The sequence below is a fragment of the Anolis carolinensis genome, unplaced genomic scaffold, assembly GCF_035594765.1.
Source record: "Anolis carolinensis isolate JA03-04 unplaced genomic scaffold, rAnoCar3.1.pri scaffold_15, whole genome shotgun sequence".
Taxonomy (NCBI): domain Eukaryota; kingdom Metazoa; phylum Chordata; class Lepidosauria; order Squamata; family Dactyloidae; genus Anolis; species Anolis carolinensis.
In genome coordinates, this window is record NW_026943826.1 from 6,400,417 (window position 1) to 6,427,479 (window position 27,063).

The following is a 27,063-nucleotide window of genomic DNA, read 5'->3' on the forward strand; positions in this document are numbered from 1 at the left end:
TTCACCTTCTGATGCCTCCATTAGTGTAATTTTATTGGTATCTATTTTTATTTCAGAAATTTACCACTCTCGGCTTATATTGGATTCCCTTTTTGGTAAAATTAGGTGCCTCGGCTTATACTTCGGGTCGGCTTATATACAGTATACCTAAAGACATGCAAAAAGTAAGTAACAACATAGTATCAAACCAGAACAACTGTTGATACAATTCAGTCAAAATACAATTCTGAAATAAATAAATACCCGCAAAGCTATTTAAAAACAATTCATGAAATGTATCCACCTGGGATCCAGAAAAAACTTTGCAGAAATTGTCTATACCAGGCATGGGCCAATTTGGGCCTTCCCTCCAGGTGTTTTGGACTTCAACTCACACAATTCCTAACAGCCTACCGGCTGTTAGGAATTGTGTGAGTTGAAGTCCAAAACACCTGGAGGGAAGGCCCAAATTGGCCCATGCCTGGTATAGACAATTTCAAAACACCTGGAGGGCCGAAGTTTGCCCATGCCTAGTCCATATACTCACTCTTTCTCTCTCTGAGACACATAAAACAAGGTATGGATATAAACGCATCTTAAACCCAACTAAAAAATGATACAAATGGCTTGTAATCTTGGTTGATTTTCAGATGAAGGATGCTGTTTGCTCTAGAGATGCTGTCTGAAGCCTGAGAAAATGAGCAGGGCTGGGCTTGCCCAGACTTGTTCTCTTCTAGAGATCGGGAAGAAAAGTCAAGCTGCTTCCTTTGGGTCACCCAACCAGCCCTTCCTGGCTCCATCCTGGGAGGTTGGCTTCCCAGATTCCACATCAGGTAAAGAACCAGGTCTCATGTCTCTGGAGTTGGCAAGGCATCCTATCCTTGCTGCCAAATTCTATGTGGGTGAAAGTTGTGAGCAAGAATGTTGTAGAAACAAGTAAATGCTACTTTCTTTTCTCTCTCTTTCCCTTACCTTTTATCTCCCCTTGTCTTGTCACCTTCCCTTTCCTCCTTTCTGTATCCATTTCCCTTTTTATTCCTGACTAGCTTGGATACCCAGCGTTGCCTGGGTTATTTGAACAAGCCAGTTTTTAATTGTCCAAAATGCATAAGGTTGGGGGTGAACTACAACTCACATCATGCCAGGTTAAGCCCGAAAAACTCCAAAAAACTGTGTGTTATGTTGGGCAAGTTCACTCTGGATGCATCATGGTTGGGGTTAAGTGTGCTCTCGGGCTGTAGAGTAAACTACAACTTCCACTATGGTGGTCGGTCCCATGTAGGTTGAGTTATTTTTGGCAGTTCTGTGTGCCTGGTTTTGTTTCAAGTCCATCATCGGTAGAGGTCACGGTTTCCCTGGTTGTGGGTGGACTACAACTCCCAGAAAAGAAGGTCAGTTCTCTGCAAACCCCTCCCGTAATCAAATTTTGGCATACCGTGTTTCACCGAAAATAAGACAGTGTCTTGTACAGTAGAGTCTCACTTATCCAACATAAACGGGCTGGCAGAACGTTGGATAAGCGAATATGTTGGATAATAAGGAGAGATTAAGAAAACGCCTATTAAACATCAAAGTAGGTTATGATTTTATAAATTAAGCACCAAAAAATCAAGTTATACAACAAATTTGACAGAAAAAGTAGTTCAATACGCAGTAATGCTATGTAGTAATTACTGTATTAACAAATTTAGCACCAAAATATAACAATGTATTGAAAACATTGACTACAAAAATGCGTTGGATAATCCAGAATGTTGGATAAGCGAGTGTTGGATAAGTGAGACTCTACTGTATTAATTTTTGCTCCCAAAGATGCTCTAGGTCTTATTTTCAGGGGATGTCTTATTTTCAGGGGATGTCTTATTTTCCATGAAGATGAATTCACATTTATTGTTGAACAAAAAAATGAACATTTATTACCCTGTTTTCCTGAAAATAAGACAGTGTCTTATATTAATTTTTGTTCCCAGAGATGCTCTAGGTCTTATTTTCAGGGGATGTCTTATTTTTCCATGAAGAAGAATTCACATTTATTGTTGAACAAAAAAATGAACATTTATTATATACTGTACAGTAGTTGTCATCACAAACCAGCATAACCAGACAAACTGTGAATCCTATCAAGAATTTCTTGTTACTACCATTATTTCCATGTACAACAATCTATGATACATACATTTACCAAACCTGCATGCTCTGGTGTTCTGTTCGGCAGGCATGCTTCCAAATGGTGCTAGGTCTTACTTTTGGGGGAGGTCTTATATTTAGCAATTCAGCAAAACCTCTACTAGGTCTTATTTTTCGGGGATGTCTTATTTTAGGGGAAACAGGGTATCAGGTCTGTGTGCCAGTTAATTGATGTTTCAGTTCACATTGCTCTCTGGATGTAGGTAAATTACAACTTCCCCAAATCAAGGTGAATTTCCTCTAGAGACCTCCAGTATATTTTGCAGGTCGTGGGGGCTCTGTGTGCCAAGTTTGGTCCAATTCCATATTTTGGTGTAGTTCAGAGTATTCTTAGATTGCAGGTGAACTATAAATCCCAGTACCCACAACTCCAAAATGTCCAGGCCAATTCCCCCAAACCCACCACTATTCAAATTAGGTCCTATCAAGTATGCATGCCAAGTCTGGTCCAGATCCATCATTGTTTGGGTTCATTATATATATATATATATATATATATATATATATATATATATATATATATAAATATAAGCTGTGCCTGGCCACACGTTGCTGTGGCATAGTCCTAAGTGGCGTTTTCTTCGTGGCTTCAAGGTGGCCTAGAGGGGATTCCCTTAGGGATGAAACAGCCAGGCTTTGAAGTTGCAAGGCTATTCAATGGTATTATTTATTTATTTATTTATTTATTTACAGCATTTATATTCCGCCCTTCTTTCTCACCCTGAAGGGGACTCAGGGCGGATCACATTACACATATAGGCAAACATTCAATGCCTTTTAACATAGAACAAAGACAAGACAAACATGGCTCTGAACGGGCCTCGAACTCATGACCTCCTGGTCAGAGTGATTCATTGCAGTGATTCATTGCAGCTGCTCTCCAGCCTGCGCCACAGCCCGAGCCTTCAGCCTGAGTTTTCAGGCTGGCCAACAACAGAGTCCCCTAGGTATGAAGCAGCCAAGCTTTGAAGCTGCAAGGTCACTCCTTGGAAAGTGATAAGTGTTGTGGCCAAGTTTGGTGTGATTTGGCCCAGTGGTTTTGTTGTTAACTTGGTCCTAATTATGCACATTACATTTGTTTGTAAGAACGTAGAGACGTGGATTAGGGGTTGTGTTGTCAATTTTCTAGGTTGGAGGGGCCTTTAGTTTTGTTGTGGAGCGACCACATTATCCTTTTATATATATAGATAGTATACAATATATAAATTATATACAATATAATTTACAATAATATATAATAATTATAACATATTATATATACATATAATATTCATAATATTATATTGTAATACAATATAATACTAATAATACAATATAATATTAATTATATATTATATTTTCCATGTAATATTACTAATAATATTACAATATATTGATACAGTACAATATAGTAATTTATTACCAGTATCGTACTATGCTAATAATATAATATTGTATGTAAATTTAATTTGTAAGCTGCTCTGAGTCCCCTTCAAGGTGAGAAGGGTGGCATATAAATGTAGCAAATAAATAAATAAATAATAGTGCGTTCTGGATGTAGGTGAAATACAACTCCTATACATTCTTCCAAAGACCTCCAGTATTTTTTGTTGGGCATGGACATTCTGTGTGCCAAGGTATTTATTTATTTATTTTATTTCAAATATTTCTATCCCGCCCTTCTCACCCGGAGGGACTCAGGGCGGCGTACAATTGGCAACAATTCGATGCCGATACATCATTAAAAACAACAACATATAAAAATATATTACAACCAATTAAATACAGTATAAAATATAAAACATAAAACATATGCTTAAAATCCGTTCGTCCAATATCCTCCAACTTTATCCATATAACAATCTGGGTCGTTTTTATCATTTATTCGTTAAAAGCCTGGGCACAAAGCCATGTTTTTAAGGCTTTTCTAAAACTCAAAGGTAGTTCCAAGTCCATTGTCGGTGGAGTTCAGAGTGTTCTTAGATTGCAGGTGAACTATACATCCCAGTCCGTACAACTCCTATCAATCATGGTGAATTCTCCCCAAACCTCTCTAGTGTGTTCAGTTGCTGATTGATTCCTCTGTTTGCTGTGTGCCATAGAGAAGAATAGTAAAGGGTTATGGGAGAGGCAGTGGGCGGAGTCATGCAAATTCCACACCCAATGGAGAAAGAAACACTGGAATGTCTGTGATGGAGAAAACACCACAGGATGAAATTGTCCCCATATGAAAGCCTTCACTTGGGTGATGGGCAGTATGGTGTTCATGACAGGGTTCTTGAACATGTTTACAGTGCTCTCTATAACCTGTAATGTCATTGGACGTAGGGCTATTGGTGTCCCCTACTACTATTATGAGGTGTCTCTTTTTCCTCCTAGCAAACTGCCACCAAACTTGGCCCCGGAAGAAAGCCTCGAGTCCTTTTTCTGTCTGGTCCTCAGGACTCTCTTCTCCAAGAAGGATGGCTCATGGCGGAAAGAAGGGCCGCCGCTGTGAGTGTTTCTTTGGCAGTGTCTTAGCTGGTTGTTGTGCGCAGTGATTGAGGAAGCAATCAGCAAGAATACTGCCCCAGAAGTGCTGCACGCAACCTTCGGATCTGGAGAGGAAATAAAACGTTTGGTTTCTCCGAATGAGAAGGTGGCCATCATCATTTTCTTCTAAGTTTGCATGGAAAGCAATTGAAAAGTAGGTAGGACTTTTCAAGGGTCTTGAAAAGTTTTCAGTATACACCCAGTTCTCAAGATTTGTGGGGTTTTTTTCTCCAGATTTTATCATCTAAAGAGTTGATAGAGTCCATAGGAATCTCTAGATCCTCCAATGCTACTTGATAGTCAACTTGCCTGAGATCTTTGTTCGTAACTTCCTCCTTTTGATCAAATTGCCAGCATTTTCCTGGCATTTCCTTATGCGTGTCTTAATATTTCCCTGCTTTTAAGCAGTCCCTATTTATCTACTTACATTTTGCTTTCGAACCACTAGGTAGGCGAAAGCTGGGCTAAACGCCAGGAGCTCACCCTGACCCTGGCTTTGAACTATCAACCTCTCGACTGGTAATATTTACTGCAGCTGGTGGTTTAACCCACTGTGCTAAAGCCCGGCCCCTTTACATATGTATGTATAGTAAAATCTCACTTATCCAACATTCGCTTATCCAACATTCTGGACTATCCAATGCATTTTTGTAATCAATGTTTTCAATACATCGTGATATTTTGGTGCTAAATTCGTAAATACAGTAATTCTGGACTATCCAACACATTTTTGCAATCAATGTTTTCAATACATCGTGATATTTTGGTGCTAAGTTCGTAAATACAGTAATTACTACCTAGCATTACTGCGTATTGAACTACTTTTTCTGTCAAATTTGTTGTATAACATGATGTTTTTGGTGCGTAATTTGTAAAATCATCACCTAATTTGATGTTTAATAGGCTTCTCCTTAAATCTCTCCTTATTATCCAACATATTTGCTTATCCAACGTCCTGCCGGCCCGTTTATGTTGGATAAGTGAGACTCTACTGTATCTATTTCTCTCTTTATGAGTTGCCTTTTGGACAAACCAATGACCACAGTTTTGGGGCACACGTGCTATATTTCCACTTCGAGGAAGGGGAGATTCTCAGTAGTCCCTTAAACCTCATAACTTATTGGTTGAAATTAATCAAACGTTAATCTTTATGGTAAGTCAATACCGGTGGTATCTGGAGCATATTTAATGCCAACTCAACTAAGGCAGCAAACTTGAAACCTGCAAACATTGCTCCAAGAATGAGAAGGTTTGATTTATAGATTTATAGTCATTTGGATTCTAACACCCAAAAGCATGGCCAGAGTACAAAATATCCAGAAGGGTCCAGGGTTCTCCAGCTCTGTTCTAGAGCTATATTTAGGAGTATTATTTATTTACAGCATTTATATTCCGCCCTTCTCACCCCGAAGGGAAGTCAGGGCGGATCACATTACACATATAGGCAAACATTCAATGCCTTTTAACATAGAACAAAGACAAGACAAACATAGGCTCCGAGCGGGCCTCGAACTCATGACCTCCTGGTCAAAGTGATTCGTTGCAGCTGGTTACAGCTGGCTTGCTCTCCAGCCTGCGCCACAGCCCGAGTAGGGCTTTGAGAGCTCAAGATCTCCAAGTAAAGGGAAACATTGGGCTTTTAATCTGCATCTTCAGTCCTCCCTCCATGTGTTATGGACTTCAACTCCCACAATTCCCAACAGCCTACTTTCATGGGGATCCTGGGCCCATAACCCAGACATGGGTCAACTTTGTCCCTCCCTCCAGGTGTTTTGGATTTCAACTCCCACAATTCCTAACATCCGGTAGGAATTCCTAACATCTGGTAGGTTCGCCCGTACCTTCTGTAGCTTGTACATGAGACATTAAACAAATAGGTGAACCAGTGGATAAAACGAAATTGTGGATATCGGTTCTGTGGATACGGGGGTTGTCCTGAAAAAATAATATTCGGTGTTGCCGTTTCTTCTTCCTCCCTTGGAAGGATTTGTCCTGGCTTTAATAAAGAAACAGAAACAAAGTTTATGCTTTGGTTCTTCATTCCGACATCTCATATTAAAAGAGACATACAGTTTCATCGCTTTTCTTGTTTTCCGTTACTAAATTCGTCTGTGTTGATATTTTGATATGTTTGTTTACTACAGCTTCCATGTTTGTTGAGGATTCTGGGGAGCATAATCCAACAATAACTTGCTGAAACACAGACCTGCTTGTCTCAAAACTCCGCATTCTGCCGCTGTTAGTGACAGATGTTGTGTGTTTTTAACCGACGGTATGTGTGTAGTTTAAAATGTTAATAATATGCCGTGCTGAGGAGAGATTGAACTGCAGCATATGGCTCAGCCTCCATGAATAAAAACATAATATTTCACATATCTCGGATGCCAAACTTGCTTTCTATGAATCTAACAAATTTAGAAAGAAATCCTGAATGGGAAAAAAGTTTTAATTACTATCCTGAGCATTTGATCTGGAGCAACATTGACACCTACAGGCCACAATGGGAACTGTACTTGTTAAATCCCTGTTTTCCAAAAGATTTGTAGAATACCGTAGTTTTTTCCCCCCTGAAAAGTCTGACATTGATAGTGCTAAAGAATAAAAATAGCTCACCTTTAGTGTAGTCCACACCATCGGTCTCTGCATGAATCACTACTTATCCAAGCTTCGCTTATCCAAGTTTCTGGATTATCCAAGCCATTTTTGTAGTCAATGTTTTCAATATATCATGATATTTTGGTGCTAAATTCATAAATACAGTAATTACAACATGACATTACTGCGTATTGAACTACTTTTTCTGACAAATTTGTTGTAAAACATGATGTTTTGGTGCTTAATTTGTAAAATCATAACCTAATTTGATGTTTAATAGGCTTTTCCTTAATCCCTTCTTATTATCCAAGATATTCGCTTATCCAAGGTTCTGCTGGCCCATTTAGCTTGGATAAGTGAGACTCTACTGTATTTAAGGATGTGCTAGACATGGAAATCAAACTCAAATGGGCATTAAAAGAACAAACACTTTATTATTCAGCTGTGGGTTAAACCGCTTAGCTACTGAACTTGCTGACCGAGAGGTCAGTGGTTTGAATCCAGGGAGAGGGGTGAGCTCCCACTGTTAGCCCCAGCTTCTGCCAAGCTAGCAGTTTGAATACATGCAAATGTGAGTATAGAATCATAGAATCATAGAATAGTATAGTTGGAAGAGACCTCATGGGCCATCTAGTCCAACCCCCTGCTAAGAAGCAGGAAATCGCATTCAAAGCACCCCCGACAGATGGCCATCCAGCCTCTGCTTAAAAGCTTCCAAAGAAGGAGCCTCCACCACGGCCCCTGGGAGAGAGTTCCACTGCCGAACAGCCCTTCTCACAGTGAGGAAGTTCTTCCTGATGTTCAGGTGGAATCTCCTTTCCTGTAGTTTGAAGCCCTTGTTCCCTTGCGTCCTAGTCTGCAGGGCAGCAGAAAACAAGCTTGCTCCCTCCTCCCTTTGACTTCCCCTCACGTATTTGTACATGGCTATCATGTCTCCTCTCAGCCTTCTCTTCTGCAGGCTAAACATGCCAAGCTCTTTAAGCCGCTCCTCATAGGGCTTGTTCTCCAGACCCTTAATCATTTTAGTCGCCCTCCTCTGGACGCTTTCCAGCTTGTCAACATCTCCCTTCAACTGTGGTGCCCAAAATTGGACACAGTATTCCAGGTGTGGTCTGACCAAGGCAGAATAGAATAAGGGGGAGCAGGACTTCCCTGGATCTATTCCCCTATTGATGCAGGCCAGAATCCCATTGGCTTTTTTAGCAGCCGCATCACATTGTTGGCTCATGTTTAACTTGTTGTCCACGAGGACTCCAAGGTCTTTTTCGCACACACTGCTGTCAAGCCAGGCATCGTCCCCCATTCTGTATCTTTGATTTCCATTTTTTCTGCCGAAGTGAAGTATCTTGCATTTGTCCCTGTTGAACTTCATTTTGTTAGTTTCGGCCCATCTCTCTAGTCTGTCAAGATTGTTTTGAATTCTGCTCCTGTCTTCTGGAGTGTTAGAAGACAGGAGCAGAATTCAAAATGATCTTGATCAGTAGTAGGTCAATAGGTACTGTTTCAGCGGGAAGGTAACGGCGCTACAAACAATTATGCCAGCCACATGACCTTGGAGGTGTCTACGGACAACGCCGGCTCTTCAGCTTAGAAATGGAGATGAGCACCAACCCCCCAGAGTGTGAGTAGAGGAATAGGTACCGCTCCGGCGGGAAGGTAACAGCGCTCCATGCAGTCATGCCAGTGGCCACATGACCTTGGAGGTGTCTACGGACAACGCCGGCTCTTCAGCTTAGAAATGGAGATGAGCACCAACCCCCCAGAGTGTGAGTAGAGGAATAGGTACCGCTCCGGCGGGAAGGTAACAGCGCTCCATGCAGTCATGCCAGTGGCCATATGACCTTGGAGACGTCTACGGACAACGCCGGCTCTTCGGCTTAGAAATGGAGATGAGCACTAACCCCCAGACACGACTGGACAACATCAGGGGAATACCTATCTCAATTTAGTATGAGAAGCAACAATGTTGATAGAGATATGGGACACACAATTTCCTCCCCAGAAAGACTGGGAAGATATAACAGACCAGAGCACTGAATTACACAGAGACTCAACAGGCCCTTCTGCAGAGAGCACACAGTTTATACATGACTGAAATAAAAACATACATAGATCAGCCTGACTATACAGCACCTTTCCAATATCTTCTATCTAGCTATCTGATTACATAGTATGCTGTCCTGCCTGATCAAAGACTATTTTTCCTGTAGTAAAAAGAGGGGTTAATGACTGAAGCGATTCTTGCAAAGTTTGGAGCTTGACCCTTGGAAAGAAATCAAAGCTTCTGACAAAAGCAAGAGGAATCCCGTAGGAGGGCATGTCAGCACATGCAAGGCTGTCTGTAACTGGATCTCCTGGTGGCTTTGAAGGAGCTTTCCCCTCTTCTTTCAAAGTCAGCGTCTCTCTTTCTCTGTCTAGAACATCCGAGTTTTTGTTTGTTCGCTTAAGCAGAGCTGGCTGCTAAAACAAAAGCAGGAGCCATCACATGAGTGCTTCCATGGTTAGCCAATCTACTAACACAGATATATAGTCAACCCTCCACATTTGCTTGGGTTTGGGGCACAGGGTTCCCCATGGAATCGAAAAACTGCCATTAAAGAAATTGAGAAGAATCCATAAAAATGGAAAATGCAAATATCGAGAGATGACTGTATGGAATGGGGAAGATGGGGACACCATATTCTAGTTCAGATCCTTGGTCTATCTAATGTAAGTATTGTCAGCTCTGGTTGGCAGGCTGAATTCTTTCCTGTCCCTTGATGGCCTCGGATGGACCTGCCAAATGTTCATAAGTAAAGGTTTCCCCTGACGTTAAGTCCAGTTGTGACCGATTCTGGGGGTTGGTGCTCATCTCCATTTCTAAGCCAAAGAGCCGGCGTTGTCCGTAGACACCTCCAAGGACATGTGGCCATAGGCATGACTGCATGGAGCGCCGTTACCTTCCCGCCAGAGTGGTACCTATTCCTCTACTCACACTCTGGGGGGTTGGTGCTCATCTCCATTTCTAAGCCGAAGAGCTGGCGTTGTCCGTAGACACCTCCAAGGTCATGTGGCAATTGGCATGACTGCATGGAGCGCCGTTACCTTCCTGCCGAAGCGATACCTATTCCTCTACTCACACTCTGGAGGGTTGGTGCTCATCTCCATTTCTAAGCCAAAGAGCCAGCGTTGTCCATAGACACCTCCAAGGTCATGTGGCCATTGGCATAACTGCATGGAGCGCTGTTACCTTCCCGCCGGAGCGGTACCTATTGATGATTTGTTCAAATGTTCATAGGGCCCATATAACCTAGAATATCAAGCCATTTCAAGGCAGTGCAAACATCTGAAGATGGAAGTGGTCCAGATGTTGATCTAAGCATGTAGTGCAGGATCAGGCTCGGATGGGAGGTCACTATGGGCCCTTCCACACAGCCATATCTCCCAGAATATCAAGGCAAAATAGGTGCAGAGCAAATATTCAGAAATGGGGCTACAAAGTGGAGTCCGCGACATGCAAGTATGGAGAAGAACAAACCACAGACCATTGACTACAATGCAGCCTGAGCCCTGCCACATGCACAATGGAGGACACCCGAGACAGTCCAAGTGGCCAGCTTCTGGTCAAAGAACATTCAGTATAATGCCAAGTTTTTAATTTTGTGTTTTTAAATACATGATAATTGTATCCTCAACTCGCTTCTGGCACAATAAATAAATAAAATTAGCTGGCATCCCCCCCCCCCCCCCCCCCCCCCCGCGCGATGTGTGACAGGAAGTTGCTGCCACATGCAAGAGAAATAAGGGAGAATACTGTGAAAGCCACCCACTGCATGGCTATGAGCCTCCTCCCAGTAGACTCAAATCAAGGAAAAGCTTCACCAGAACCACCACTCTTAATTTTCCTCCAGCAACAGCAAGCCGCTTTGAGTCCCCTCGGGGAGAAAGACGGGGTAAAAGTGATGTAAATAAAATAAATAAATAAATATCCAACGTTCTTGATTATCCAACGCATTTTTGTAGTCAATGTTTTCAATATTGATGTTTAATAGGCTTTTCCTTAATCCCTCCTTATTATCCAACATATTTTATTATTTATTTATTTACAGCATTTATATTCCGCCCTTCTTTCTCACCCCGAAGGGGACTCAGGGCGGATCACATTACACATATAGGCAAACATTCAATGCCTTTTAACATAGAACAAAGACAAGACAAACATAGGCTCCGAGCGGGCCTCGAACTCATGACCTCCTGGTCAGAGTGATTCATTGCAGTGATTTATTGCAGCTGCTCTCCAGCCTGCGCCACAGCCCGTTATCCAACATTCGCTTATCCAACATTCTGCCGGCCCGTTTAGCTTGCATAAGTGAGACTCTACTGTATTATTATTGCATTTATTATTTTACTCTATTTTTACATGTATTATTTTACTCTATTTATTATTATTATTACATGTATTATTTTACTCTATTATTATTATTATTATTAATTAGTAATTATTAATTACTATTATTAAAAGAATACATAAGCACATTTACATTGAAGAAGATGAGAATTATGATTTGATCAAAGTTGGACAGTCTTATCTTAAATTTGAGCTTTATGTAAATATTCAAAAACATTTAACCTACTGATGCCTCAATTAATGTAATTTTATTGGTACAGTAGAGTCTCACTTATCCAAGCTAAACGGGCTGGCAGAAGCTTGGATAAGCGAATATCTTGGATAATAAGGAGGGATTAAGGAAAAGCCTATTAAACATCAAATTAGGTTATGATTTTACAAATGAAGCACCAAAACATCATGTTAGACAACAAATTTGACAGAAAAAGTAGTTCAATAGGAAGTAATTTTATGTTGTAATTACTGTATTTACGAATTTAGCACCAAAATATCATGATATATTGAAAACATTGACTACAAAAATGGCTTGGATTATCCAGAAGCTTGGATAAGTGTGGCTTGGATAAGTGAGACTCTACTGTATCTATTTTTATTTCTGAAATTTACCACCCTCGGCTTATACTGGAGTCAATGTTTTCCCAGTTTTTTTTTTTTTTTGGTAAAATTAGGTGCCTCGGCTTGTATTCGGGTTGGCTTATACTCGAGTATATGCGGTACTTATTGATGAAATGCTTTTGACAGGAAAGAAATGAATGACCCCTCTCGGCCTTCTCTTTTCCAAGTTAAAGATCCACAGGTCCTGCAGCCACTTCTCATAGAACTTGGCTTCCAAACCTTTTTTAAACCTTCCAAAGCCTGCCCCTGTGACAAGGACTCTCAAGTTTGGACCTTAAAATATCGCCTTGGGAGAGTCCTGACTCAAACTGGGCTACCTATTTGTTGGCTGGGAATGATGCTAACGGTAGCCCAGTTCCTTTGACAGGTGCCTGAGAGCAATTTCATTCTAGGCTGATGGAATGTCAACCCTGTTTGTGGTTTTGTGTGTGTGCGAGAAAGAAGGGAGTGAAGAGAAGCAGCAGGCCATATCCTATTAACCATTAGCAGCCAGCCAACCCTCCCTCTTTAGAGTCCATTTAGTCATTAAGTAAACAGCCCTTCACATACTTGGCGATGCACAGATGACAGGGAAACAATGCCACAGAGTAGCTCGCTGGCTCCATTTCTGAAGTGGCAAACATTTTCAGGGTAAAAATATAGCCTCTTTGCCGGTTGTTTTGGGGATGACATTGTCTCCCAACCACAGCCGCACCATTGTTTTCTGTGGTTTTCGTCTTCATCACTTTTCCTTGGTGCAAATTTTGCAGAGAGGGTCCTACAAGAACAACCTTGTTTTGCCATGGGAGGACCCGAAGATCAGGAGAGGATTTGGTAGCGAAAGGCCCAAACTCCAGAGCAAATACCTTTCCAGAATAAAACTCGAGAGCAACAGGGTAACAAACGGCATTTGTGGTCAGAGGAATGGCTTTGCAACAAACAGAGAGAGCTCCACTCTACAATGGAAGAGCAATGACTGGTAAGAAAAATATAACTCCCGCACCTTTTTCAACAAAACCATGCGAGAAAGACAACCTTAAATTGAAATGTATGCAAATTATGGGTTTTCTTTCCATAGAAATAAGGGCTCCTTTTGTCCTAAGATGGTTTGCTATCCAGCTGAACATTTCTACGGATGAAAGAAAGAGGCAATTTGTGCTGATGTTTCTCTCTAAGTGCATCTACACTGTAGAATGAATGTAGTTGAACACTGTTTAAACAGTCATGGCTCAGTGCAAAGGATTTACAGTTTAGTGAGGCATCAGCACTCTTGGGAAGGCTATAAACCAGTGGTTCTCAACCTGTGGTCTGTGGACCACCAGTGGTCCCCAAGAACTAAAATATGGTCCGTGGCCTCACCGTTGCAATGAGAGCGACTGGTCTCGCAAAATCCCGGGGATATTGGGAGGGGAGAGGCTGACTACCCATGAAAGGCAGGCATAGGCGGGACAACGCCTCCTGACTGCCGCTTATCCTCCTCCTCTCTCCCCCTGAGTGGAGCCGTTCCATGTGGCGCCTTGGTGTCTTCATTTTTAGGCCTGTTCCTGGGGTGATTTGGGGTGCTGATTCAGAACATTGCATTGAATAGACCACATCAGCTCTAGGTTATTATTTATTTATTTATTTATTTACATCATTTATATTCCGCCCTTCTCACCCCGAAGGAGACTCAGGGCGGATCACATTACACATATTAGGCAAACATTCAATGCCTTTTTAACACAAGACAAAGACAAACAAACATAGCTCCGAGCGGGCCTCGAACTTATGACCTCCTGGTCAGTGACTCATTGCTCTCCCGTCTGCACCACAGCCCCGTTTTATGGTTTTCGTTGGGCGAGCAGATGGCAACTACCGGATGGCATATGTTCTGTATCAGAAACTAGAGTGGATGTGGTCTATCCAATACAAGTTTCTAAATCAGCACCCCAAATAACCAAACCAAATCTAGTTGATCAAAAACTGATTTTTTTTTTTTTTTGGTGTCAGGAGCAACTTGAGTCGCTTCTGGAGTGAGAGAATTGGCTGTCTGCAAGGACGTTGCCCAGGGGACGCCTGGATGTTTTGTTTTTACCATCCTTGTGGGAGGCTTCTCTCATGTCCTCGCATGGAGCTGGAGCTGATAGAGGGAACTCATCCGCACTCTCCCCGGGTGGTATTTGAACCTGGCAGCTTTCAGGTCAGCAACCCAACCTTCAAGTCACTTAGTCCACTATGCCATCTGGGGGCTCCAAAAAAGCCCCCTGATTTGTAACCCTTTTGGGATTGCTGTTGGAGAGTGGTCCCTGACCAAAGTGGTCCCTGGTCAAAAAAAAGGTTGGGAACCACTGCTTTAAACAGTCCTGGCTCAATGCCATGGATTTTCAGTTTAGGGAAGAGAAGGCTAAAAAAACCAAGTAAAACTACAACTCCCAGGAGAAGAAATTTCACCTCATGGGCTTGGGCCCACAAAATTAATAATGTTTCTCACAATTCCTTCCAAAGACACCAGATTTGAGGTTGAGTTGGTAAGGAAGTGGATGGTGCTGGGCGAGGGTGCCACCACCGATGAAGATTTGACCAAGGAAGGTGACGAATCCATTACCAGGCCCTCTGAGAATAATGTCCATCCAGTTCCTTTGCAACAGAGTTGGAGGGAGCTTCACGGGGCGGCCAGAGATGGGGACAAGCGCCTGGTCAAGCAGCTGTTGAAACAAGGGGCAGCCACAGAGAACAGGTGAGGAGATGGCATGGACATTTCACTTCTGTTGTGCCAAAATGGGCACCAAAAACTCTCAAACCACCACTACATTATTTGAGTATCCATGGATTTTGGTATCCATGGGAAGTTCTGAAACCAAACCCCTACAGACATTATGGGTGCCCTGTGAAAAATAGAACTGGACACTGAATGCTTCCAGAGACCTGTCTCAAGCTGCAGAGAGAAGCGGGTTGTTGTTGTTGTTGTTGTTATTGTTGCTGTTGCTATTATTATTATTTTATTATATAATTTTCTCGTTTCTGGAGACATCCAATTTTACTCCATTTATGAATGGCAGTTTGGCACTACTTGAATTGCCATGGCTCAATGCAACAGAATTGTATGAATTGTAGTTTTACAAAGTCTTTTTGCCATCTCTGCCCAAGAGTGTTGGTACCTCCCGAAACTACAACTCCCAGAAATCCACAAACATTGCGCCATCCCCTTGCATTGCAAGGAAGAGATGATGAAGAAGAGTACAAAAGGGCAGTGATCGAGCTGATTCAGGTTCCATTCAGTTGTCCAGACCATCACACAATCCCAAGATACTCCTAAATTTCCAGTAAGCTCTGGAGCATCCTCTCACTGTACCAAAAGCTGAGTAAAGTCAGAAAACCCACAGTATTCACCAGTAGTCAGTGAACATTGTGGGGATGGGGTTGTTGTATGTTTTCCGGGCTGTCTGGCCATGTTCCAGAAGTATTCTCTCCTGACGTTTCACCCACATCTATAGCAGGCATCCTCAGAGGTTGTGAGGTATGGAGAAAACTAAGCAAAGAGGTAAATATATATCTGTGGAAAGTCTAGGGCAGTGATGGCCAACCTATGACACGTGTGTCAACACTGACACACCTAGCCATTTTTGCTGACACACTGCTGCGTGCAAATTGATTGGATGACTATGTCTTTTGTGGCCAAATTTGGTGTGATTTGGTCCAGTGGTTTTGTTGTTTACTCCATGGGAATTATGCACATTACATTTATATAATACTAGCTGTGCCCGGCCACGCGTTGCTGTGGCGAAGTATGGTGGTATGGGAAATAAAGTATTGAGGAATTGGTGGTAGTTAAGGTCAAGGGTAAAGGTTTTCCCCAGACATTAAGTCCAGTCGTGTCTTACTCTGGAGGTTGGTGCTCATCTCCACTTCTAAGCCGAAGAGCCGGCGTTGTCCGTAGACTCCTCCAAGGTCATGTGGGATGACTACATGGAGCGGCGTTACCTTCCTGCCGGAGCAGTACCTATTGATGCACTCACATTTGCATGTTTTCGAAATTCTGGGTTGGCAGAAGCTGGAGCTAACAGTGGGGGCTCTCTCCGCTCCCCCAATTCAAACCTGTGGCCTTTCAGTCCAGAAGTTCAGCAGTTCAGCGCTTTAACACGCTGCGCCATCAGGGGATATTATTTCCTAAAGGTTGTGAATATACAATATTTCTGATTGGTTTTTTTTGTTTGTTGGAGGCAAGTATGAATGCTGCAATTAGGAAAAATGATTAGGATGTAATGGCCTTGCAGCTTTAAAGCCTTGCTGTTTCCTCCCTGAGTGAATTTTTTGTTGGGAGGTGTTAGCTGGCCCTGATTGTTTCCTGTCTGGAATTCCCTTGTTTTCAGAGTGGTGTTGTTTGCAATATTTTATGTGCTTCTACTGTCTGTGGCCCTGAGAAAACAGAGGATTTTCCAGACTTTGATGATGGGAATACTTTGTTGGGAGGTGTTAGCTGGCCCTGATTGTTTCCTGTCTGGAATACCCTTGTTTTCAGAGTGATGTTGTTTGCGATATTTTATGTGCTTCTACTGTCTGTGGCCCTGAGAAAACAGGATTTGCCAGACTTTGATGATGGGAATACTTTGTTGGGAGGTGTTAGCTGGCCCTGATTGTTTCCTGTGTGGAATTCCCCTGTTTATTTACTATCCTGGTTTTAGAGATTATATTGTTCTGCATTATTCTATCCCAGTAATTATTTCATATTAAAGAAGAATCTCACTTATCCAACATTCGCTTATACAATGTTCTGGATTATCCAACGCAGTCTGCCTTTTCATAATCAATGTTTTTGTAGTCAGTGTTTTAAATTCATTGTGATATTTTAGTGGTAAATTTGTAAATACAGTACAGTAGAGTCTCACTTATCCAACATAAACAGGCCGGCAGAACGTTGGATAAGCGAATATGTTGGATAATGAGGAATTAAGGATAACCCTATTAAACATCAAATTAAGTTATGATTTTACAAATTAAGCACCAAAACATCATGTTAGACAACAAATTTGTCAGAAAAAGTAGTTCAGTACACAGTAATGCTATATAGTAATTACTGTATTTATGAATTTAGCACCAAAATATCACGATATATTGAAAGCATTGACTACAAAAATGCGTTGGATAATCCAGAACGTTGGATAAGCGAGTGTTGGATAAGTGAGACTCTACTGTAAATACTACATAGCATTACTGCGCATGGAACTACTTTTTCTGTCAAATTTGTTGTATAATATGATGTTTTGGTGCTTAATTTGTATAACGATTACCTAATTTGATGTTTAATTGGCTTTTCCTGAATCCCTTCTTATTATCCAACATATTCACTTATCCTGCCGGCCTGTTTACGTTGGATAAGTGAGACTCTACTGTATATTTCTAATCTTATATTATCTGCTCAGAACTGGATTATCTGAGGCCCCTTCTTCACAGCTGTATAAAATGCACACTGAAGTGGATTATATGGTAGTGCGGAGTCAAGATAATCCAGTGCAAAGCAGATAATATAAGATTCTAAATGGGTTATATAGCTGTTTGGAAGGGCCTTGAGTCTACACTGCCATATAATCCAGTACAAATTAGATAATCTGTGGAAGAAGTCTAAGTGAGGCCTAAATCTGCCTGTCCCCTAACTGAAACCTGGCTGTCCCTTGGTTGCTAGGCAACCAAGTGGGCAGAGATTAGCCCTCTAAACTGGCAGCAATTGGATAAAAAACATTATTGCTCTCCCTCTAATTAGGACTTTATTTTTCTTTTCTTTTTGTTGTATCAACCTTGAGGCATGGATGATGGGTTGTGTTGTCAAATTTTGAGGTTGGGGGGCCTGTACTTTTGTTGTTTTGTGAATTGCCGTGATGCCATCACTCTTTTATATATATACTAGCTGTGCCCAGCCACACGTTGCTGTGGCTTAGTCTGGTGGTGTTGGTCAGTCTACATTAGGTTGTATTTATGCTGTGACCTCCACCTTCTTTATACTCACATTAGTAGTAGTATTTGAAGTCTGTTACCTTGTTCAATTTTTGTGTTGATTGATAATTGCTTGAGATCCCTGTTGTCTTTGGTTTGTTGTTAGTTGTAATGTCTGATTCTGCTGAGTGCGGTTTATATTTTTATTGTGGTACAATAGTCTTTTTTTTGTTTTGCCTATGTAGGTGTTTATTATTATTGTTGTTGTAGTGGTCATGAAGGTTGGATAAGTTAGATGCTACTGTATTGTTTTTTGGAGGCCCAGTGTAGCACTGACTGGCCTCTCAGCCTCAGTGCCTGGCTGTTTCTTGCCTGTGATAATGTTGATTCTTATTGTTGTTGTTGTTGTCATTGTTATTATTGTAATTGTTTTTTTGGAGGCCAAGTGTGAATGTAGGGATTGGGGAGGTGGATGAGTTGTGTTGTCAAATTTTGTATTTGTTATAGTCACAATGCGTTGTTGTGAGTTTTGTGGGTCCGGATTGTGGTTTTGTGGTGTGGTTGTGTTGTTACAACTGAGAGGCAAGGTTTTTGTGTTGTGTTGGCAAGTATTGTATTTCTGGGGCGTTTAGTTGTGTTGTTATAGTCACGATGCATTGTTGTGAGTTTTGTGGGTCCGGATTGTGGTTTTGTGGTGTGGTTGTGTTGTTACAATCGGGAGGGAATGCTTTTGTGTTGTGTTACCAAGTTTCGTATTTCTGGGGCGTTTAGTTGTGTTGTTATAGTCATGATGCGTTGTTGTGAGTTTTGTGGGTCCTGTGTGGTTTTGTGGTGTGGTTGTGTTGTTACAACCTGGAGGCAAGGCTTTTGCATTGTTTTGCCAAGTTTTGTATTTCTGGGGCGTTTAGTTGTGTGCCAAGTTTCGTATTTCTGGGGCGTTTAGTTGTGTTGTTATAGTCATGATGCTTTATTGTAAGTTTTGTGGGTCCGGATTGTGGTTTTGTGGTGTGGTTGCGTTGTTACAACCGGGAGGCAAGGCTTTTGCATTGTGTTGTTAAGTTTTATATTTCTGGGGTGTTTAGTTGTGTGCCAAGTTTCGTATTTCTGGGGCGTTTAGTTGTGTTGTTATAGTCACGATGTGTTGTTGTGAGTTTTATGGGTTCGGATTGTAGTTTTGTGGTGTGGTTGTGTTGTTACAACCTGGAGGGAAGGCTTTTGTGTTGTGTTGCCAAGTTTTGTATTTACGGGGCGTTTAGTCGTGTTGTTATAGTCACGATGTGTTGTTGTGAGTTTTGTGGGTCCTGTGTGGTTTTGTGGTGTGGTTGTGTTGTTACAACTGGGAGGCAAGGCTTTTGCATTGTGTTGCCAAGTTTTGTATTTCTGGGGCGTTTAGTTGTGTTGTTATCGCATGATGCGTTGTTGTGAGTTTTGTGGGTCTGGATTGTGGTTTTGTGGTGTGGTTGTGTTGTTGTAACCTGGAGGCAAGCCTTTTGCATTGTGTTGCCAAATTTCGTATTTCTGGGATGTTTAGTTTTGTTGTTATAGTCACTGCGCAAACAACTTTATCATTTTATATATATAGATATATATATATATATATATATATATATATATATATATATATATTCTATTATTATTGTAGTATATTATCATTTTATTACTATTATATTATTCATTATTCATTGAAACTAGAATAGAGAGAAATCAGCGTGGAAACTGCAAGAGGTCCCATAGATTGTTGTACATGGAAATAATGGCAGTAAATAGTTTTTGATTTATTAAACACAGTTATATATTACAATTATATATTTTTGTATATTTAAACTATACGTATTGCGAAATTATGGGTTTTTTCTAGAAGTGACACACCACCCAAGTCATGCTAGGTTTTTTGGTGAATTTTGACACACCAAGCGCAAAAGGTTGCCCATCATTGGTCTAGGGTGAGAGAGGTGAATGTTGTAGTTAATCACCTAAATTAGCATTGAAAAACTTATTTGCTGTCTTCTTCCTGCCTCTGGGGCATCCTTTGTTTAGAGTCATTAACTGCCCTTGGTTGATTCATGTCTGGAAATCCTCTGTTTTCAAAGTGTTACTTTTTATTTACTGTTCTGACTTTTGAGTTTTTTAATACTGGTAGCCAGATTTTGTTGCTTCCTCCTTTCTGTCGAAGTTGTGGATTTCAATGGCTTCTCTGTGTAGTCTGACATGACAGTTGTTGGAGTGGCCAAGCATTTCTGTCTTCTCAAATAATATACTGTGTCCAGGTTGATTCATCAAGTGCTCTGCTATGGCTGATTTCTCTGGTTGAGTTAGTCTGCAGTGCCTTTCATATTCTTTGACTCGTGTTTGGACAATGCTGCGTTTGGTGGTCCCTGTGTAGACTTGTCCACAGCTGCATGGTATACAGTAGACTCCTGCAGATGAGAGAGGATCCCTCTGCAGGAGTCTCATTGTGGGAATGGCCAGAAAAGGATTCAAAGAAACCACTTTTATGTTACCTTCCTCAACCCCAGTCTCTGGGTCAGTAGAAAAGAAGCTCGTTGTTTCTGACTCTTGTTTCATTCTTCCTTTTCCAGAGATGAGAATGGGTGGACGCCCTTACATGCTGCGTCGCTAAATGGTCATGTCATGCTGGTGAGGTTTCTCGTCCGGCGTGGAGCCATGATCCACGCTACTGACCATGCCGGCTACACGCCGCTGCACTTTGCTGCCTGGAGTGGCCACACTCAGGTGGCAGACTTCCTCTTGACTCGGGGAGCCCTGGTCATTGCATCCAGCCAAGGAGCCCTGACCCCGCTTCACTGCGCAGCTGCCAATGGGCACATGCTGGTAACACAGCTCTTTCTGCAGCATGGCACTGATCCAGCATTTAGGGACCATAACCAATGGGCTGCCTTGCACTGGGCCACAGCTAACAACCAGCTGCACATCATGGACCTCCTCCTATCCCAGCATTGCAGCCCGGATCTAAGATGCCAAGGGGGCATCGCTCCGCTGCATATAGCAGCCGAGGTTGGAAGAACGGAAGCGTTGCGCCTCTTGCTTGAGAAGGGGGCCAGTGTGAACATCCAGGATGATTTGGGAAGGACTCCGCTTTCTGTTGCTTCTACCAACAGCAATCATGAGGTTAGCCTTTTAAGAAATAATAATAATAATATATTTCTATTCCGCTCTATCTCCCTGAGAGGACTCAGGGCAAATTACAGAACACACCCATGGCAAGCATTCAATAAAGCCTCCGATGGCCTAGGGGATAAAAGCCTTGTGACTTGAAGGTTGGGTTGCTGACCTGAGAGCTGCCAGGTTCAAATCCCACCCAGGGAGAGCGTGGATGAGCTCCCTCTATCAGCTCCAGCTCCATGCGGGGACATGAGAGAAGCCTCCCACAAGGATGGTAAAAACATCAAAACATCCAGGCGTCCCCTGGGCAACGTCCTTGCAGATGGCCAATTCTCACACTCCAGAAGCAACTCCGGTTGCTCCTGACACGAAAAAAAAAATGTTGTTATACACTTACCAAGGACAGATAATACACAAACAGAGGAAAAGGCTTCTCCATCTTATTTCTGGCATCTTGGAGGCTGTGCTTGATTCTGGCCACGTGGGCTGCTGTTGCTCCATCTTCCAGTCTGAGGAGCTTTGTTGTCCTTAGATGTCCTTCCGATCGATGTCCTTAATATTACCTCCCAGCTAAAAGCGGTACCTATTTATCTACTCATATGTCTGCTTTTGATCTGTTAGGTGCGGAGCCCCTGGTGGCATAGTGGATTAAAGCCTTGTGACTTGAAGGTTGGGTAGCTGACCTGAAGGCTGCCAGGCTCGAAGGCTGCCACCCGGGCAGAGCGTGGATGAGCTCCCTCTATCAGCTCCAGCTCCATGCGGGGACATGAGAGAAGCCTCCCACAAGGATGGTAAAAATATCAAAACATCCGGGCATCCCCTGGGCAACGTCCTTGCAGACGGCTAATTCTCTCACACCAGAAGCAACTCAGGTTGACACGAAAAAAAGCTGTTAGGTGGGCGGGGAGCTGGAGCTAATGGTGGGAGCTCACCCTGACCTGGGCTCAAACTGTTGACCTTTCGATTGGCAGGATTTTTCTGCAACTAGCGGTTTACCTGCTGTGCTAAACCCAGCCCCCTAGTAGCAGTTCAACCAGCACTTAGCTCTGGGCAAAAATAACAAATTTGATCATAAAATCCTAGAGCTGGAAGAAAACACAAAGTCCATCCAGTCCGATCCCCTGCTGTCATGCAGACACAATCAAACCATGGCTCATGGGTCAGCTTATACTCGAGAATATATGGTACATTTATTATTTTTCTCTATTATTATTGGTATTATTACATTTATTATTTTTCTCTATTATTGTTGCTACTATTACATTTATTTTACTCTATTATTATTATTATTATTATTATTATTATTATTATTATTAATGGATTTATTATTTCACTCTGATATTATTATTATTATTACTATTGCATTGTTTTACTCTATTTATTATTACGTGTATTATTTTCCTGTATTTATTATTATTATGATTACATGTATTATTTTACTCTATTATTATTAAAAGGATACACAAGCACATTTACATTGAAGAAGATGAGAATAATGATTTGATCAGAGTTGGACAGTCTTATCTTAAATTTAAATTAGTCTTAAATTATTCAGGACTCCTCCCTACCTAATGTGACCTTAAATGATTCTAATGCACTTTATCTATTAACGAATTTGTTACTCTTAATGTGCACCTTGCTTATCCACTATTGCAACCTCGTTCTTTTTAATTTGATGTTTTAATTCTGTGTTGTGTTTTTTGCCTATTGTGTATATTTTATAATTGGTTTTTGTTGTTGTCCTTTGATGTTTCATATTTTATCATTGCTTGTATTTTGATTTTGCTGTAAGCCGCCCCGAGTCCCCTTCGGGGAGATGGAGGCGGGATATAAATAAACTTCTTCTTCTTATTATTATTATTATTATTAAATTTGAGCTTTATGTAAATGTTCAAAAACATTTAACCTATGGATGCCTCAATTAATGTAATTTTATTGGTATCTATTTTTATTTTTGAAATTTACCACCCTTGGCTTATACTGGAGTCAATGTTTTCCCAGTTTTCCTTCTTTTCTTTTCTTTTTTTCTTTTCAGTTTTTTATTTAAATTATTGATTCTTATTGATTATTAATTCTTGTGGTAAAATTTTGATGTTTAATAGGCTTTTTCTTAATCTCTCCTTATTATCCAACATATTCACTTATCCAACGTTCTGCCGGCCTGTTTATGTTGGATAAGTGAGACTCTACTGTATATTGATAATGTTATATTATCTGCTTAGAACTGGATTATATGAGGCTCCTTCTACACAGCTGGATAAAATGCACACTGAAGTGGATTATATGGCAGTGTGGACTTAAGATAATCCAGTTCAAAGCAGATAATATAAGATTCTAAATGGGTTATATAGCTGTGTGGAAGGGCCTTGAGTCTACACTGCCATATATTGTAATCCAGTTAAAATGAGATAATCTGTATTTATAGGCAGTGTGGAAGAGGCCTAAGTGAGGCCTAACTCTGCCTGTCCCCTGGGCTGAGTGGGTTGCTAGGAGACCAAGTGGGCGGAACTTAGCCTTCAAACTGGCAGCAATTGGATGAAAGGAATTATTCCTCTCCATGTAATTAGGACTTTATTTTTCTTTTCTTTTTGTTGTATCAACCTAGAGCCGTGGATGATGGGCTGTGTTGTCAAATTTCGAGGTTTCGTGGTAAAATTAGGTGCCACAGCTTATACTCAGGTATATACGGTATATAATGTGGGCCTCTCTTCTCTCATTCACCAGGTTGTGGAGCAGCTCCTCAAGGCTCAAGCAGATGTGAACCTGGCCAACCGTCATGGCTGCACCCCGCTCCATAAGGCCACTGCTGCTGGGCACTTGCCCACCGTGTGCCTCTTGGTTGGGGAAAACGCCACCAGCGTCAATGCAAGGGATAGCCTTGGCTTCACCCCACTCCACCGAGCCGCCATCTGCAGCCGCATGGACATAGCCAGCTTCCTCCTGGACCACGGTGCTCATGTCAACGCACAAGGGTGGCTCAGCAAGACCCCTTTGCATCTCGCCTCGGAAAAAAGCCATTTCCCTTTAATGGAATTTTTATTGGCGAAAGGTGCGGACCGTACTCTGAGGACTCAGTGGCATGAGACAGCTGAAGATCTGGCACCAAAGCTTCAGGTTTAGGCATGGAAGAAAGCTTGAACTGCATCATATTCATTTAGGCAATCCCTTGTTGTCCGAGTATGATGGCCTTCCAAGTGTAGTGTCTTGGCAGTGACTGTAGAACCCTATTCTTGACCTGCACGTTCTTCCACAGTGAGAACATCGGTTTCCATGTGCAAGGCCATCCCAGTTAGGGTTGGCTTGCTGTGCCTACCTCTTGGCGTGTTTCTTCCTTTCGCTCTCCATTTGTGCCTCTTCAAATTCCACAACATTGCTGGTCACAGCTGGCCTCCAGTTAGAGCATTCAAGGGCCAGGGCTTCCCAGTTCTCTCTCTGTGTCTATGCTACAGTTTTTAAGCTTAGCTTTAAGCCCATCTTTCAATCTCTTTTCCTGTCCACCAATATTCCGTTTTCCGTTCTTGAGTTAGGAGTAGAGTAACTGCTTTGGAAAATGGTGATTATGCATTCGGACAAGGTGGCCAGTCCAGCGGAGTTGATGGCGTAGGAGCATCGCTTCAGTGCTGGTGGTCTTTGCTGCTTCGAGCACATTTACATTTGTCCGCCTGACTTCCCAAGAGATTTGTAGGATTTTTCAGAGGCAACGCTGATGAAATTGTTCCAGGAGTTGAATGTGATGTCTGTAGATGTTTTGCAGGCATATAACAGGGTTGGGAGGACAATAGCTTTGTAAACAAGCACCTTGATATCCCTACACATGTCCCAATCCTCAAACACTCTCTGCTTCATTCGGAAAAATGCTGCACTCGCAGAGCTCAGGCGATGTTGTATTTCAGTGTCAATGTTGACTTGACAATGTTGACAATGTGTGACGTCTATAGACATTCCACATCTCACAGGCATATAACAGGGTTGGGAGGACAATAGCTTTGTAAACAAGCACCTTGGTCTCCCTACGGATGTCCCGATCCTTAAACACTCTCTGCTTCATTCGGAAAAATGCTGCACTCGCAGAGCTCAAGCGGTGTTGTATTTCAGTGTCAATGTTGACTTTTACAGAGAGACGGCTGCCAAGGGAGCGGAAATGGGCAACATTTTCTAATGTTACACCATTAAACTGTATTCCTGGCATTACAGGGGGATTTGCTGATGACTGCTGGAAGAGGACTTTGGTTTTCTCGATGTTCAATGAGAGGCCGAGCTTCTCATATGCTTCTGCAAAGGTGTTTAGAGTAGCTTGTAGGTCTTCTTCTGAATGCGCACAGACTATGTTATCATCAGCATATTTGAGTTCTATAACAGATGTTTTTGGCTGTCAGTCTACTGAGGTTAAATAGTTTGCCATCTGTCTGATAGATGATTTCCACTCCTGTGGGAAGCTTCCCATCAACAAGATGAAGTATCATAGCGATGAAGATGGAAAATAAGGTTGGGCAAGAACACATCCCTGTTTGATACTTAATTCCACCTTTAATGGGTCACTTTGGGGAGCCATTGCTGTCCAAGACTGTTGCCATCATGTCATTGTGAAGGAGCTGCAGGATGTTCACTGCATCATATGGGTCTACACTCACCACACTGTAAGACAATTACCTTCAAAGGGTCCTGGCTCAGGAAGGAAATCAGGCAGAGAAACTCAATCTCGTGAGAGATGCAAAAAGCAAAGTTTATTATCATAGCTATGATAAGGCAAACAATTTCAATGGGTCCCGTACCATGCAAATGGCTGCCGCAACATGTGCGAAGCAAACAAATAATATATACCTTTGGCTTATCTAAAATTGACCAATGGCTGAGGATCTTCCTCACCTTCCACACCTACTTGGCATAAATGATATCAATGACCTCACTTGTTTACTCTGAGCTTTCTTCTCTCTTTAGAACTTCCTGGAGAAAGGCACCAGCTCGCAGGAAGGGAGGGGCATATGCAGAGGCAAAGCCACATAGGCAAAAGTTTATTACAGTAGAATCTCACTTATCCAACACTCGCTTATCCAACGTTCTGGATTATCCAACGCATTTTTGTAGTCAATGTTTTCAATAAATCGTGATATTTTGGTGCTAAATTTGTAAATACAGTAATTACAACATAGCATTAATGTGTAATGAACTACTTTTTCTGTCAAATTTGTTGTATAACATGATGTTTTGGTGCTTAATTTGTAAAATCATAACATATTTTAATGTTTAATAGACTTTTTCTTAGTCTCTCCTTATTATCCAACATATTTGCTTATCCAACATTCTGCCGGCCTGTTTATGTTGGATAAGTGAGACTCTACTGTATTTTCTGTCTTATGGTCCCTTCAATATGATTTCAAATGGCATTATGACAGTGTATAATAGATCCAGCCTATATTCGTCTCAGATTCCAGTTAGTGGATCTTGGGGACACAGGCTATCGATGCGAAAGAAAATTATAAGGGACTTTGTGTTTCTAAAGCCGGATCCGATTAGTGCTGAACATATGGTACAGCTCTTAGTCCTAATCCTTTATAGAAAATCTATTTAGTGCAGATATGGGTCAACTTTGGCCCTCCTTCCAGATGTTTTGGACTTCAACTGGGCTGTTAGGAACTGTGGGAGTTGAAGTCCAAAACACCTGGAGGGCCAAAGTTTGCCTATTCCTAGTGTAGACTCATATAATCCAGTTAAAAGCAGATTGTAAATAGAAGGGACTTTAGAAGGGCCTGTCTCTTTAAGGGGGTTTCAGGGCAACGTGA

At 41.8% G+C, this 27,063-nt stretch overlaps 1 protein-coding gene and 1 non-coding gene across 6 annotated transcripts in view; both read left to right on the forward strand.

Annotated features, from left to right (window-relative positions):
* ankrd65 (ankyrin repeat domain 65) overlaps positions 1-26,963 on the forward strand; it is a 136,228-nt gene extending 109,265 nt beyond the window's left edge. For 4 of the 5 annotated variants that reach the window (XM_062965845.1, XM_062965846.1, XM_062965847.1 and 1 more), the window contains 6 exons: positions 630-812; positions 4,525-6,949; positions 13,024-13,232; positions 14,738-14,969; positions 20,740-21,289; positions 24,008-26,963. In XM_062965845.1, the coding sequence (XP_062821915.1) occupies positions 13,178-13,232; positions 14,738-14,969; positions 20,740-21,289; positions 24,008-24,403 (1,233 nt within the window). In that variant the 5' untranslated portion in view covers positions 630-812; positions 4,525-6,949; positions 13,024-13,177 and the 3' untranslated portion in view covers positions 24,404-26,963. The remainder of the gene's footprint in view (positions 1-629; positions 813-4,524; positions 6,950-13,023; positions 13,233-14,737; positions 14,970-20,739; positions 21,290-24,007) is intronic. The other variant, XM_062965848.1, reaches the window with a different exon arrangement.
* mir34b (microRNA mir-34b) lies at positions 4,648-4,719 on the forward strand. Its single transcript, NR_129962.1, has one exon. It is a non-coding gene; the product is annotated as a microRNA mir-34b (primary transcript).
* Positions 26,964-27,063: the final 100 nt, after the last annotated feature.